Source organism: Pan paniscus, chromosome 2 (assembly GCF_029289425.2).
Source record: "Pan paniscus chromosome 2, NHGRI_mPanPan1-v2.0_pri, whole genome shotgun sequence".
NCBI lineage: Eukaryota > Metazoa > Chordata > Mammalia > Primates > Hominidae > Pan > Pan paniscus.
The window spans coordinates 182,821,747-182,835,015 of record NC_085926.1 but is presented as its reverse complement, the minus strand read 5'-3'; the positions used below and the strand labels follow the sequence as shown (position 1 = coordinate 182,835,015).

The following is a 13,269-nucleotide window of genomic DNA, read 5'->3' as shown; positions in this document are numbered from 1 at the left end:
TTCCAAAATTCTATGAGATTCCTAGAAATCTGGTTATGTCTTGGTATGTTATCAGTCATATTCTGGGTTATTATGTTAAACTGCTGTAGGCCACAGAAAATAACGAAATATCCTTGACAACTATGCCTTTAATCACAGCCATTTTAAGTCATTTTGTCCACAGTTACTTTATTTTGACGCTTTTTTTCTGAAATCTCCTTGCAAATTCTAAAGTGTTGCATCTTCAAGGAGGTCATGAAAAAGAGTGCAACACTATTCACAACAGCAAAGACTTGGAACCAACCCAAATGTCCAACAATGATAGACTGGATTAAGAAAATGTGGCACATATACACCATGGAATACGATGCAGCCATAATAAAGGATGAGTTCATGTCCTTTGTAGGGACATGGATGAAGCTGGAAACCATCATTCTCAGCAAACTATCGCAAGGACAAAAAACCAAACACCGCATGTTCTCATTCATAGGTGGGAATTGAATAATGAGAACACTTGGACACAGGAAGGAGAACATCACACACCGGGGTCTGTTGTGGGGTGGGGGGAGGGGGGAGGGATAGCATTAGGAGATATACCTAATGTAAATGACGAGTTGATGGGTGCAGCACACCAACACGGCACATGTATACATATGTAACAAACCTGCACGTTGTGCACATGTATACTAGAACTTAAAGTATAATAAAAAAAATAAAATAAATAAAAATAAAAGAATAGAAGGGGAAAAAAAGAAAAAAGAAAAAGAGTGCAACAAATACTCTTGAATACAGGTTTCTGACAACTGTGACACCATATTATCACTGGATTGGGTAAAAATTTCCCAAACCCCAATGGAAAAAGCAAACAAACCTGGCCTCATAAAATTGCTAACCTGACATTAAGAAAAATAAGAATAATTACACTGGACTGAAAAAATTTTTTATGACTTGTTTGAAACACTGCTGATACTTTTTATATGTTGCTTTCCAGAGTTAAGAAAACATTTTTTTTCTGGGGTGGTGGTGGGGGGCAGTGGCTATTCATAGCATTACAATAATTTGGTAAAGTATATTTTTGTGGCAAAATTAAAACATTTACTTTTTTCTATACCTGATCCTTCCCAAATTCAGAAACTGAATATTCATATTCTATGGCAATATAGTTATTTTCATGAGTTCAGTAAGAATTTGCTCTGTTTGTAGCAGAAAAATTGGAAACATGGGTTATATTACCAAGGCTTTGACCGGGATGTCATTATTTTTAGATATAACCAGACTCCTTTAAGAAACTAAGCTTAACTTTAAGGAGGCAATAAAGGCCTTGGAAAAACTGGCCTGGTACCTTGTCAAGATGGTGTGCTTACAGGGTTCCTAGCCTGGCAGTAAGTAAAGAATGTCACTTCCTGAGAAGCCCAGGAACTTCAGAATATTTGGGGGCCTCAAGAAAAGAGTATACCCAGGTACTACAGGTAAAATCTGATGATGGCAAGCCCATGGCTTCGTTTCCCAGTCTGAAGATGAGAGACTTTTAAAGGTCTACTCTGAGATTTCTTGTAAGTTTCAGCAGAGGAGATTTTTAAAAAGCCTAAATGGCCAATCACTACTCTTGCAGTACTTACATAAATAATCAGGCCAAATATGACACTAAACTTATTTTACAAGTCAATTGAACTTACTCTGATTATTTTTGGTAAAAATGGGGGAACTGGAGAAAAAACTATTTCAGAAAAAAAACTACAGTAAACATTATGAGATTCTAACTCACGGTTTTTGAGATTTTATTATTTACTTGCAATTTGACTAAATCTGAATTTTTAGTTTCCTCCAATATCTGACCAACTCTCCAAACTAATATTTGAACATTTTCTCCCATTTTTCTGACTTGGAATCACTGAAATTAAAACTGCTTTTCCTGAAGCTCTGCACACTAAAGCTAGACAACTTGATATTAACTTTGGAGGAATCACCACAACTTACTTATGGACAGAAAGTTCACTGGAACACCTCATTCAAACAGCAATCCAGGAAAATCTGTCCGATTGCCATTTCCTACTTCCACCCCAACTATAGATACTTTAAACACAAATCTTGAAATATTCTCAGCTGGCTCCCCTCCAGACTGAGAGACAAGCTTAGAGACTGCTCCAAACATTAACTTTTGTTTCCTTTTTGTTTCTATAGAAATGTCTTTTATTAAATGCCTATGTGCCTATACCTTTGTCGGAAACACACTTACAACACCACCACCTCCTAAAATGAGATGCAACTATTTAACTAAACTGACCCATTTTCACAACCAAGAGCTTGTTTCAATAAGGGACAATGTACCCGCATTTGTTCCTTTCCACTTGTTCCAATCTATGATTTTCTCCCCTCTGCCAATCTATTACGTCAAAACCACTAACCCAAATCTCTCCACTGTTACCCACCCGGCGTTTAATATGTGAAACTTTCTCAAAGTAAAGTTTCAAAGGGGGCACTGAACAAAACCAAAATATGTTTCCCCCAAATATTGAGGATTGTTAAGTTAAAGACAATGAAAATGCAGGGGAATCCTCTGCTCCTGCCTCTATCTGCCTGATGGCAGGACATACATTCTTTACTGGAGACAGCACTTGCTTATCGGCCCGGAGAAGGCACCAGCAGGCACGGGAGGAATCTGGGAACACAGTTGACTATCTTCCCATACATGTTTCCACCTTTTACTAGGCTGGAACTGCTCTCTCCTGTCTTGTCACTATGTAAGATTTAAGGCTCTTTGTTAAAATACAGTTTAAGCAAAGCCCCTAAGCCACTGCCTTGAGAAAGATACTTTTGAACTGAGGTCTCTCCTACATGATGGGTATAGCACATATCAATAAACCTCTGTTTGTTTTTCTTTTGTTAATCTGACTTTTGTTTTCAGGAGTATGTCTCAACTAAGAATTTATAAGGTTTAAAAAAGAAATTATATATTTTTTCCCCTTGTCTTTGATCATCTGTCAAATGGGGAATGTTAAGAAGAGTTTACTCTTGTCTCTTCTACATTGTTCGTCTCACCTGAATAGTTTCTTCCAGACGGTAGCACTCAAGGACTTGCAGAGTCTCTATAACTTGGGTTGGGTTGAACTGACACAACAGCTCAATGAACTGCTCTGTGATACAAGGAGATATTTGCAGTAATTCTTGATTTATATGAATACCTTCCCTAAAAACATAAAAGATAAAGAGAATACTCAATTGTAGCATTATTTAATCACATCTATAATTAAAAGCTACCAGTAAAAAGCACATTACATTAAAACTAGGACTACCTGCTGGTCAGATAAAAATATGAAATGAAAGTCTCAATGTTATTTAGGTTACTTGAGCAAACTGTACATTACTTAAGAGGCATTGTAAGTTGTAATATTACTCAGGTTATGTTGAATAATTAAGGAAGTAACATTCAGTTGAAACTCTTCTAAATCATACCAAAAGTTGTGTTTTATTCTAAAAGAAACAAGAGCCACCCAATTTAGTCCTAATACTTTGATCTCTAAGTAACTATGTATAACCATCTTCCAATCTCAGTAAGTGTTTCTTCTTTATATTCTTCATAGCACCAATCATATCACATTGCAATGACTTCTTTAATTATCTATCTTCTCTAAAACACTATAAATTCTGTGAGGGGTAGGTACCAGGTATCTTCTCAGTAGTAAATTTTTGAAGCTAACCAATGTCTTGCACATAGTGAGGACTAATTTTTTTGGTTATTGTTATAATAAATAAAGGAGTAATACTAAAATACACAATATTTATGGGTTCATTTGCCTTGTACACCAGCTACTCACATAGCCCGCTATTCATAATGCCCACACAAAAGTTTTGGAAGTAGAGTATTAACTGCATCATACTGGCCACTCAAGCACTCAACTACTGATGGCCGAAAAGTAGCTGCTTAGGAAATCAACTGTTCATTGGAGACCTAAGAATCATCCTCTCTCTAGCTTCAAAAGAAGTTAGTTCCTTCTGAGAGTCCTATCTTCTCTTCGGAATTCCTCAAATAAAGCTCATTATTATATAAATAATTGGAATAGGGTTAATAAGATACAACGATTGCTTGGAAAACTAGCCCAGTTCTGAAGAAAGGTTAAAGCACGTGGTCTAAAGAAGTAGTTTCCAGCTTTTCTCATATTGTGGCACACAGAAAATAAGATATTTGTTTGGTCCACTGTAGTGAAGTAAGATTGCTCACAAGGGACTCTGGTTGTCCCAAGAGCTGAGACAGTCTGCAGGCACACTTGTAACCATGTACAGTACATCAACAGCCACAGGGTGGGACTCTCTGGACTCCAGAAAGAACAATTTGGATTTTGTAATTATTCATAAGTGATGGTTAAGTAGTGCTTCTACTTTTACTAATAAGAAGCTTGGGTCAAAGAAAAAGAGACTGTATTTAGACACAGGGCATTTTCCCTAATTTAAGAGCTTTGTGATACCAGAGGTGGGTAAACGATAAACTAAAAAAATTCTGCTGCTTGGAACTTTCAATACTTGCTGATGGGCTAATTCAGTATCTCCTCAAATTGGCTATAAATTCCAAAGAAAGAGTGTTCTTTTTTTTTTTGTATCTTATAACTGCCTTTAATACAGAAGTTTGTTCAGTGACTGGCCATTCCCTATGTATACCACCACCTTAGTTCTCACCCACAACTTGAAAATCATGTTTAAGTATGTGTGTCCCCAACCACATTGTAAAGTCCATGGTATTGCATTCATAATTGTATACCCATCATTAAGACATAATAAATAGTGCTCAGTAATCTGATGTAAATATATATTGAACTGAACTGAAATGAATGTAGACAGTACATTGGACTGCCTTCAAACAGAGGAAAACGTGTAGGGTCCAGCCCTACAGGGCTTAGCAGGTGTTCTCCCTGTGTGCAGAGACAAGAGATTGTAATAAATAAAGACACAAGACAAAGAGATAAAGAGAAAATAGCTGGGCCCGGGGGACCACTACCACCAAGACGCGGAGACCGACAGTGGCCTCAAACGGCTGGGTGTGCTGATATTTATTGCATACAAGACGAGGGGGCGCAGGGTAAGGAGGATGAATCTTCTAAGTGATAAGGTGAAGCAAGTCACATGATTATGGGACAGGGGGCCCTTCCCTTTTAGGTAGCCACCGCAGAGACAGAGAAGGCAGCATATGTCAGCGTTTTCTTCTATGCACTTGTAAGAAAGATCAAAGACTTTAAGACTTTCACTATTTCTTCTACCGCTATCTACTACGAACTTCAAAGAGGAACCAGGAGTACGGGAGAACATGAAAGTGGACAAGGAGAGTGACCATTGAAGCACAGCACCACAGGGAGGGGTTTAGGCCTCTGGATGACTGCGGGCAGGCCTAGATAATATCCAGCCTTCCACAAGAAGCTGGTGGAGCAGAGTGTTCCCTGACTCCTCCAAGGAAAGGAGACTCCCTTTCGCGGTCTGCTAAGTAACAGGTGCCTTCACAAACACTGGCGTTACCACTTGACCAAAGAGCCCTCAAGCGGCCCTTATGCGGGCGTGACAGAAGGCTCACCTCTTGCCTTCTAGGTCACTTCTCACAATATCCCGTCAACACCTGACCCTATACCCGCCGGTTATTCCTAGGTTATATTAGTAAAGCAACAAAGAGTAATATTAAAAGCTAATGATTAATGTTTATAATAATGATTGATAATTGTCCATGATCATCTCTATATCTAATTTGTATTGTAACTATTCTTATTTTAACTATTTTCTTTATTATACTGAAACAGTTTGTGCCTTCAGTCTCTTGCCTCGGCACCTAGGTAATCTTTTGCCCACAAAAACGTAGAATAGAGGGCTGAAAACTACAGGGACTAGGGCTATAAAGTCAGAGATAATTAGGAATAAATCCTATCGGAAAGTCCTACATGGAGAAATTAGAAGCAGCACATGATAAATCTAGGGACACGGCAGTTCTCTATGTGGGAATATAATATTGTGATATAATAAGCACACAGCTCCTAAAATCCTTAAGCTTTCCAAAGTGTTATCTTCTTAAATACTAGTGAGATGACTGAGGGCTGGAGGCTCCTGGCCAGCCTCAGGATAAGGGCTGGTTGGTTGTCAGGAGGGCCAACCATGTGATTAGAGAGTTGGAACTTTCAGTCCCACCCCAGCCCTGACACCTCTGGAGAGGGAAGAGTGGCTGAAGGTTGACTTGATCACCAATGGCCAACGATGTAATCAATCACGTCTACATAATAAAGCCTCCATAAAACCCCCAAGGACTAAGTTCAGGGAGTTTCTGGATCGCTGAACATGTGGAGGGTCCTGGAGGGCAGTGTGCACTGAGAGAGCATGGAAGCTCCCTGGCCCTTCCCACAAACCTCTCCCTATTCATTTCTTCTATGTAGCTGTTCCCCTATATCCTTTGTAATATCCTTTATTATAAACCAGTAAATGTAAGTAAGGTGTTCCCTGAATTGTGTGAGCTGCTCTAGCAAATTAATCGAATCTGGGGAGGAGGGTCAAGGGTATCCTGATTTAAAGTCCTAGTTGGTCAGAAGCACAGGTTACAGCCTGGGGCTTATGCTCGGTACCTGAAGTAGGGGCTAGTTTTGTGGGACTAAGCCTGTGGGAAGAGAAATAAAAGGAAAATCCTAAGCTCCCCAACCAACTTCATGAAACTGAGATGGAGCAGGGGCCTCTCTTAGCGGCCTGCCACACACCTTCCCCTCCTTCAAGCATGAAAATAAGGAAAAATCTTGAATCTCTTCGAGGGAAATTCCAGGCATCTAGCTAGTCTTTAGAAGTAAATGAGCAACCTGATAACAAAGAAACAGCTTACAACAATAGCCACCCAAGTAGGTTAGAGCCACAAGATGTTTGATTCTCTGTAGAAATTAAAGATAACATCTTAACATATGTCCCTGAGTTGTTTTTCTGAAACCTGCACCACAACCAGATGGAAAATGCCAATCACTGTCATGCAGAACTCAGATAAGGGGGCCCCTGAGGACTGAGCTCTGTCTGCTGTTGTTTGCTCTAGATTGCTTCCTAAAGGGTCTGAAGAGAGTCACGCCCACAAGCCAAACCTTAATATTCCTTCTGCTGACCCCAAGTTCTCAGGCAAAGCCTTGCTACCTTAACCAACTGCAAATCAAAGAATCTCTGAATCCACCTATGCCATATAGGACCCCCACTTCAAGATATCCCACCTTTTTAAGCCAAATCAATGTATAAAACCTCCATGTAGTGATTTGCAATTTGGCCTGTAATTTCTGCTTTCCTGAAATGTTCCCCTGCCTTTAAAAACTCTTCCTGTAAGCCATCAGGGATGTCTGGTCTTAAGCATGAACTGCTGATTCTCCTTGCTTGGTGCCCTGCAAATAAATGCCCTCCGTTCTCTCACTGCAAACCTCAACGTGGGTGTTTGGCTTTACTGCACCAGGTAAGTGGACCCAGGTTCAGTTTGGTAACAGACCCCATCTTAAAAATTGAGTTCCCAGCCATGACAGGATGGCAGGTCAGACATGCCTCAGTAGGGCGCTCCCTTATTAGCCTTTAACCAGAATTCTTTCCTAAGGAGTAAACAGAAACCAGCTCTGGAAAACAAAAAACAGATGGCTCATTCTTTCATTGCCTTTAGCCAACTGTCTGAGGTTGTGACCAGACTCTTCCTCCACCTTTGCTGTTTCAATGTGACAGCCCATCAGTTTCACAACACATCCTTTCCTAAACACTAACCACCACCTCCACAACTGTTTTGCCGAATGGCAGAGGACATGCAGTGAGGGTTTTCGTGTCATCTGCTTCACCTTTTGACATCAGAGGGCTGAAAACAGCCCATCTGGATTGTGCTAACGCTGCCATATTTTGAACACGGGTCCCACAAAAAGGCGTGAAGCTCGATTGTGCATGTGCTTATTTCTCCTTTCATAAATATTCATGACTCTTCCTATAGGTTACTGAATATATATACTTAGCTACTCTACTCAGCATAAATTACTATTCCCTTTACCCCTCCCTTGAACTGCTTATTTTCAGCTTCTGCCAGAGGCTACACTTCCCAGCCTGTAGAATGGCCACCTTGCAGGTTGCAACTCTTTATCCGAAATAAAGCTCTCCTTTCAAAATTTATGAACCTTGTGATTCTTCAGCTGGCAAGGATCTGACAGTAACTCCAGATACATAGTGTCAGAAATGAGTGAAATTGTAGGCTACCCAGTTGGTGCCCACTAGAGAACTGCTTGATTGGTGTGTGGGGAAAAATCCCCACACACGTCACCAATGCAGACTGGTTTATCTTATTATCAGAGGAATCAAGGTTGTGTCTCAAGAGAACACTATTAGGTAAAAGAAAATGGGAATGTTAACCAATGTTTCCCCACATTCAGATGAGCCAGTGTGTTTTCCAGAGGTTTATGCCAAATTGTAGCTTGTGTTTCATGCCACGTTGGTATTTCATTTACATCAGACTTCTGTGAATATGTCTTATAAATGCAAGACTATGGAGCAAATTAAGACCAGACATAAGTATGAATAACAGTACTTAATTCTTTCCAGAAAATTTATTGACATAACCATTTACGAGAAACAAAGTTGTGAATATGCATCAAACCAAGCAAATCACCCAGATGAGTAGATTTTGATGGATTCATTTGTGAGAGAAGTAATGTGTCTGATGGGAAATGATCAGGCCACATCAATATAATCAAAACTTTAATAAATTAGCTGGAGCATTAATGAATTTACATCCATTTCTGACTGTTGCTTATCAGTCTTGCACATAAATTTGTTATATCCATTTCCCAAAGCTATCTGTTAGTCTTCTATTAACTATCTGCTTTGCAATATACCCACTGCTTTCTTTTGTCAGTTTTAGAAGAAAGCATGTGTGTGCCTTGTGAAACACACACACAAACCCTCCCTACTACAGAATTCAGGTTGGAGCACATATCCACTCTTACTCAGATTGTGAAAATCATTTCAAATTATAACTCTGTAAACTGAACCATTTCTAGGGAAGACTAAAAATATATATCAGTTTTGAAAAACATACATCAAATTCTTTTTTTTTTTTTTTTAGACAGTCTCACTCTGTCGTCCTGGCTGGAGTGAAGTGCTGTAATTTCAACTCACTGCAATCTCCGCCTCCTGGGCTCCAGTGATCCTCCCGCTTCAGCCTCCTGAGTAACTGAGACTATAGGTGTGGGGCACTATGCCTGGCTAATTTTTGATTTTTTTGTAGAGATGGGGTCTCACCATGTTGCCTAGGCTGGTCTTGAACTCTTGGGCTCAAGCAATCCACCTGCCTCAGCCTCCTAAAGTGCTGGGATTACAGGTGTGAGTCACCATGTCTAGCCCACATTAAAATTATTCTAAAATTCAAATTCTGTAAATTAGTTCAACCATCGTGGAAGACAGTATGGCAATTCCTCAAGGAGCTAGAACCAGAAATACCATTTGACCCAGCAATTCCATTACTGGGTATATACCCGAAGGCATATGAATCATTCTACTATAAAGACATAGGCACACATTGTTTATTGCAGCACTATTTACAATAGCAAAGTCATGGAACCAAGCCAAATGCCCATCAATGATAGACTGGATAAAGAAAATGTGGTACATATATACCATGCAATACTATGCAGCCATAAAAAGGAATGAGATCATGTCCTTTGCAGGGACATGGATGAAGCTGGAAGCCATCATGCTTAACAAACTTACACAGGAACAGAAAACCAAACATCAGATATTCTCACTCATAAGAGGGAGCTGAACGATGAGAACACATGGACACAGGGAGGGGAAGAACACATACCAGGGCCTGTTGGGGGGAGGCGAGGGAAGGGAACTTAAAGAGGATGGGTCAATAGGTTCAGCAAACCACCATGGCACATGTATACCTATGTAACAAACCTGCACATTCTGCACACGTAACCCAGAACTTAAAGTAAAATAAAAATTAAAAAATAAATAACATTCAAATTTTGACTTCCTAACATTTGACAAAGAAAATAAACATTGCGTTGGAATTTTTTTAAAGGCTAGTCTAGTCCCACCCCCTCACTCTAAAAACTGTATCTAAATAGGCCAGTCTAGATTAATCTTCCATTTCTCTAAGAAAGAGGATTTCACAATCTCCTTCATATATTGTTTTTACAATTTAGGTCCACTTCGGCTTAGCCTAAATCCTGTCTGCTTAAATTCTCTGCTCTATCCCATATATCCAGTCCTTAGATGTGGTGGCCCCCTTTTGACTACCCAGTACCTTTTAGACTGAGAATGCAAATATATTATCCACAACAAGCTAGAGTTAAAAAAAAAAAAAAAAAAAGCAAAAAAAAAGCAGAAAACTGCTGGGCATGGCTGCTCACGTCTGTAATCCCAGCACTTTGGGAGGCTGAGGTGGGTGGATTCCTTGAGGCCAGAAGTTTGAAACCAGCCTGGGCAACATGGTGAAACCTCATCTCTACTAAAAACATAAAAAATTAGGGCGTGGTGGTGCGTACCTGTAATCCCAGTTACTCGGGAGACAAAGGCAGGAGAATCACTTGAACCCAAGAGGTGGGGGTTGCAGTGAGCCGAAATCACGCCACTGCACTCCAGCCTGGGCAACACAGTGAGAGACTCTGTCTCAATTAAAAAACAACAACAGCAACAAACAACAACAACAACAAAAACCCCTATTTTCCCTATAGTTGTCATTCAAATCACAAGGCCTTTAAGCTGAACTTTCAGCTTTCCATACACATTGTGAGTTAAAAATGCCAAATGTAATCCTGTGCCAACTAAGCAAAACATAAATGAATGTTCCAATCTGCCTGAAAAATACATTAAATGTGATTATTACAGGTAGTAAAGACAGTATCTATAAAATCTGTATGAAACTGTAACATACAAACACAATGGTCTCTACAAACTTGACAAGCATTGACTGAGATAGAAACTTTCCTCTGGCAAGAAGGAATCCAGTGCATCCTTGGTCTCTTTGCTTCCCATCAAGACCGCCACGATCCACAGAGCTAACAGTATTTCCGCATATAGGAACAGCCACAATCCCTCATAAACTTTTAAGAGGCACAGAACAAAGCAGGCAAGCTCATCACTGCCTGACAGCAAAGACTCTGACACATCACGTTAATGTAACAGCAGATCTAAGACAGCTGGCTGTAGGGGATTTGGTCACTTTCCACTTTCCTGGTTTGACTAATAATCAAATGCCAAAATGTAATTTTTCAAATCTTTTTTTTTTTTTTAAGACAGAATCTCATGCTGTTGGCCAGGCTGGAGTGCAGTGGCATGATCATGGCTCACTGCAGCCGCGACCTCCCCAGCTCAAGCAATTCTCTCACATCAGCCTCCCAAGTAGCTGGGACTCTAGGTGTGCACCACCACGCCCTGCTAATTTTTATAGAGATAGGGTTTCACTGTGTTGCCCAAACTGGTCTTGAACTCCTCGGCTCAAGCAATCTGCCCATCTCAGCCTCCTAAAGTGCTGAGGTTACAGGTGTGAGCCACCTCACCCAGCCTAATCTTTCAAATTTTAATAAAATTTGTTATTTCTCTGATAGTCATGAAAAGAAAGTATATATTGTTCTCCTACGTAGGAAGGAAAAATGAGCTTTATAACCTAATAGAAATAAGAGCCTAATGATTTCAGGGACAGGAGGAATAATTTAGCTCTATAACCACATCAGGTATAAATGTTATTTGAATCATTCTAATTCTATACAGGCTGGGATGTCGTATTTTCAGACTACTTTAAGAAACTAAGGTTAACTTTAAGGGGCCATTAAAGCCCTTAGAAGAACTAGCCTGGTGCCATGTCTACATGGTTCCCAGCCTTGCAGTAAGTAAAGAATGTCACTTTCTGACAGGCCCAGGAACCTCAGAATATTCTGGGGACTCCAAGCAAAAATGAATTCACCCAAGTACTACTGGTAAAATCTGATTACTATGCTGGCCACTGATTTACTACTGGTGAAGTCCGTGGCTTGACTTCCTGCCCTGAAGACCCTTTTTTGTTTTTTGGAGACAGGTCTCCTTCTGTCATCCAGGCTGTAGTGCAATGGCTGTGGCACAATCACAGCTCACTGTTAACTTCAAACTCCTTAGCTCAAGCAATCCTTCTGCCTCAGCCTCCTGAACAGCTGGGATTATAGGTGTGACTACTATGCCTGGCTAATTTTTCATTTTTATTTGTTTTAGAGATGGGGTCTCACTATGTTGCCCAGGCTGGTCTTGAATTCCTGGCCTGTAGAGTCTTCTAAAGGTATAATCTGAGGTTTCTTATAATAAATTCCAACAAAGCAGATTTAAAAAAAAAAAAAGAGCCTACATGGCCAATCACTATTCTTGTTGCACTTTATGCAAATGATCAGGCCAAGTATAATAAGGCTAAAACTGGTTTTTATAATTAAATTAGTGTAATTACTGTAAATATCTTTAGTAAGAATGAGGGTAATTATAAAGAGAACTTATGTTTCAGAAGAAAACTATAGCACATCTGTTATTAAATTCTAGACCTGTCTACTGTTTTTGAGTTTTTTTATTACCTGGACTAAATCCTGAATTTTTAGTTTCCTCCAATATCTAGCTATGACTCCCAGATTAATGTTTCTAATTTTTCTCCTACCTTTCTGACTTGAAATCATTAAAAGTTTAAAGTGTGCTTTCCCTGAAGCCCTGCCAGCTAAAGTTACACAACTTGATATAAACTTCAAAGAAATCATACAAATTATTTATGGAAAAAAGTTCACCGAAATTTTGACGCAAACAGCAATCCAGAAAAATCTGTCAGAATTACCAGTTTACTTTTACTCCAACTGTAGATATTTTGAAAACAAATGTAAAAATCTTCTCAGCTGACTGCTCCAGAATTAAACTAGCTAACAGACTGCTCCAAACATTAACCTTTGTTTTTCTTTTGCTCCCACAGACTTGCCTCTTGCTAAATATATTTGTCTATATCATAGAGTTAATTTTGATTTAAAAAAAAAAACACAAACCTGCCCACAACATCAACTCCTGAAATAAGATACAACTGATCAACTGAACAGAGTAATTCTCAGGACTAAAAGACTGTTTCAATAAGGTATGGGACAATGTACCCAAATTTGTTCCTTTCCACTTGTTTTTAATCTATGATTTTCTCCCCTCTGCCAAACTCTTATGTCAAAATCTCTAACCCAAAATCTCTCCAGAGCTACCCACCTAGCTTTTAATATGTGAAACTTTCTGAAAGTAAAGTTTCAAAGGGGGCACAGAACAATCAAAATACGTCTCCCCAAAATA

At 39.5% G+C, this 13,269-nt stretch overlaps 1 protein-coding gene across 1 annotated transcript in view; it reads right to left on the bottom strand.

Moving 5' to 3' along the window:
* VPS8 (VPS8 subunit of CORVET complex) overlaps positions 1–13,269 on the bottom strand; it is a 262,424-nt gene that overhangs the window by 93,950 nt on the left and 155,205 nt on the right. The window contains exon 39 of the mRNA XM_063602631.1: positions 3,019–3,166. Within this exon, the coding sequence (XP_063458701.1) occupies positions 3,019–3,166 (148 nt within the window). The remainder of the gene's footprint in view (positions 1–3,018; positions 3,167–13,269) is intronic.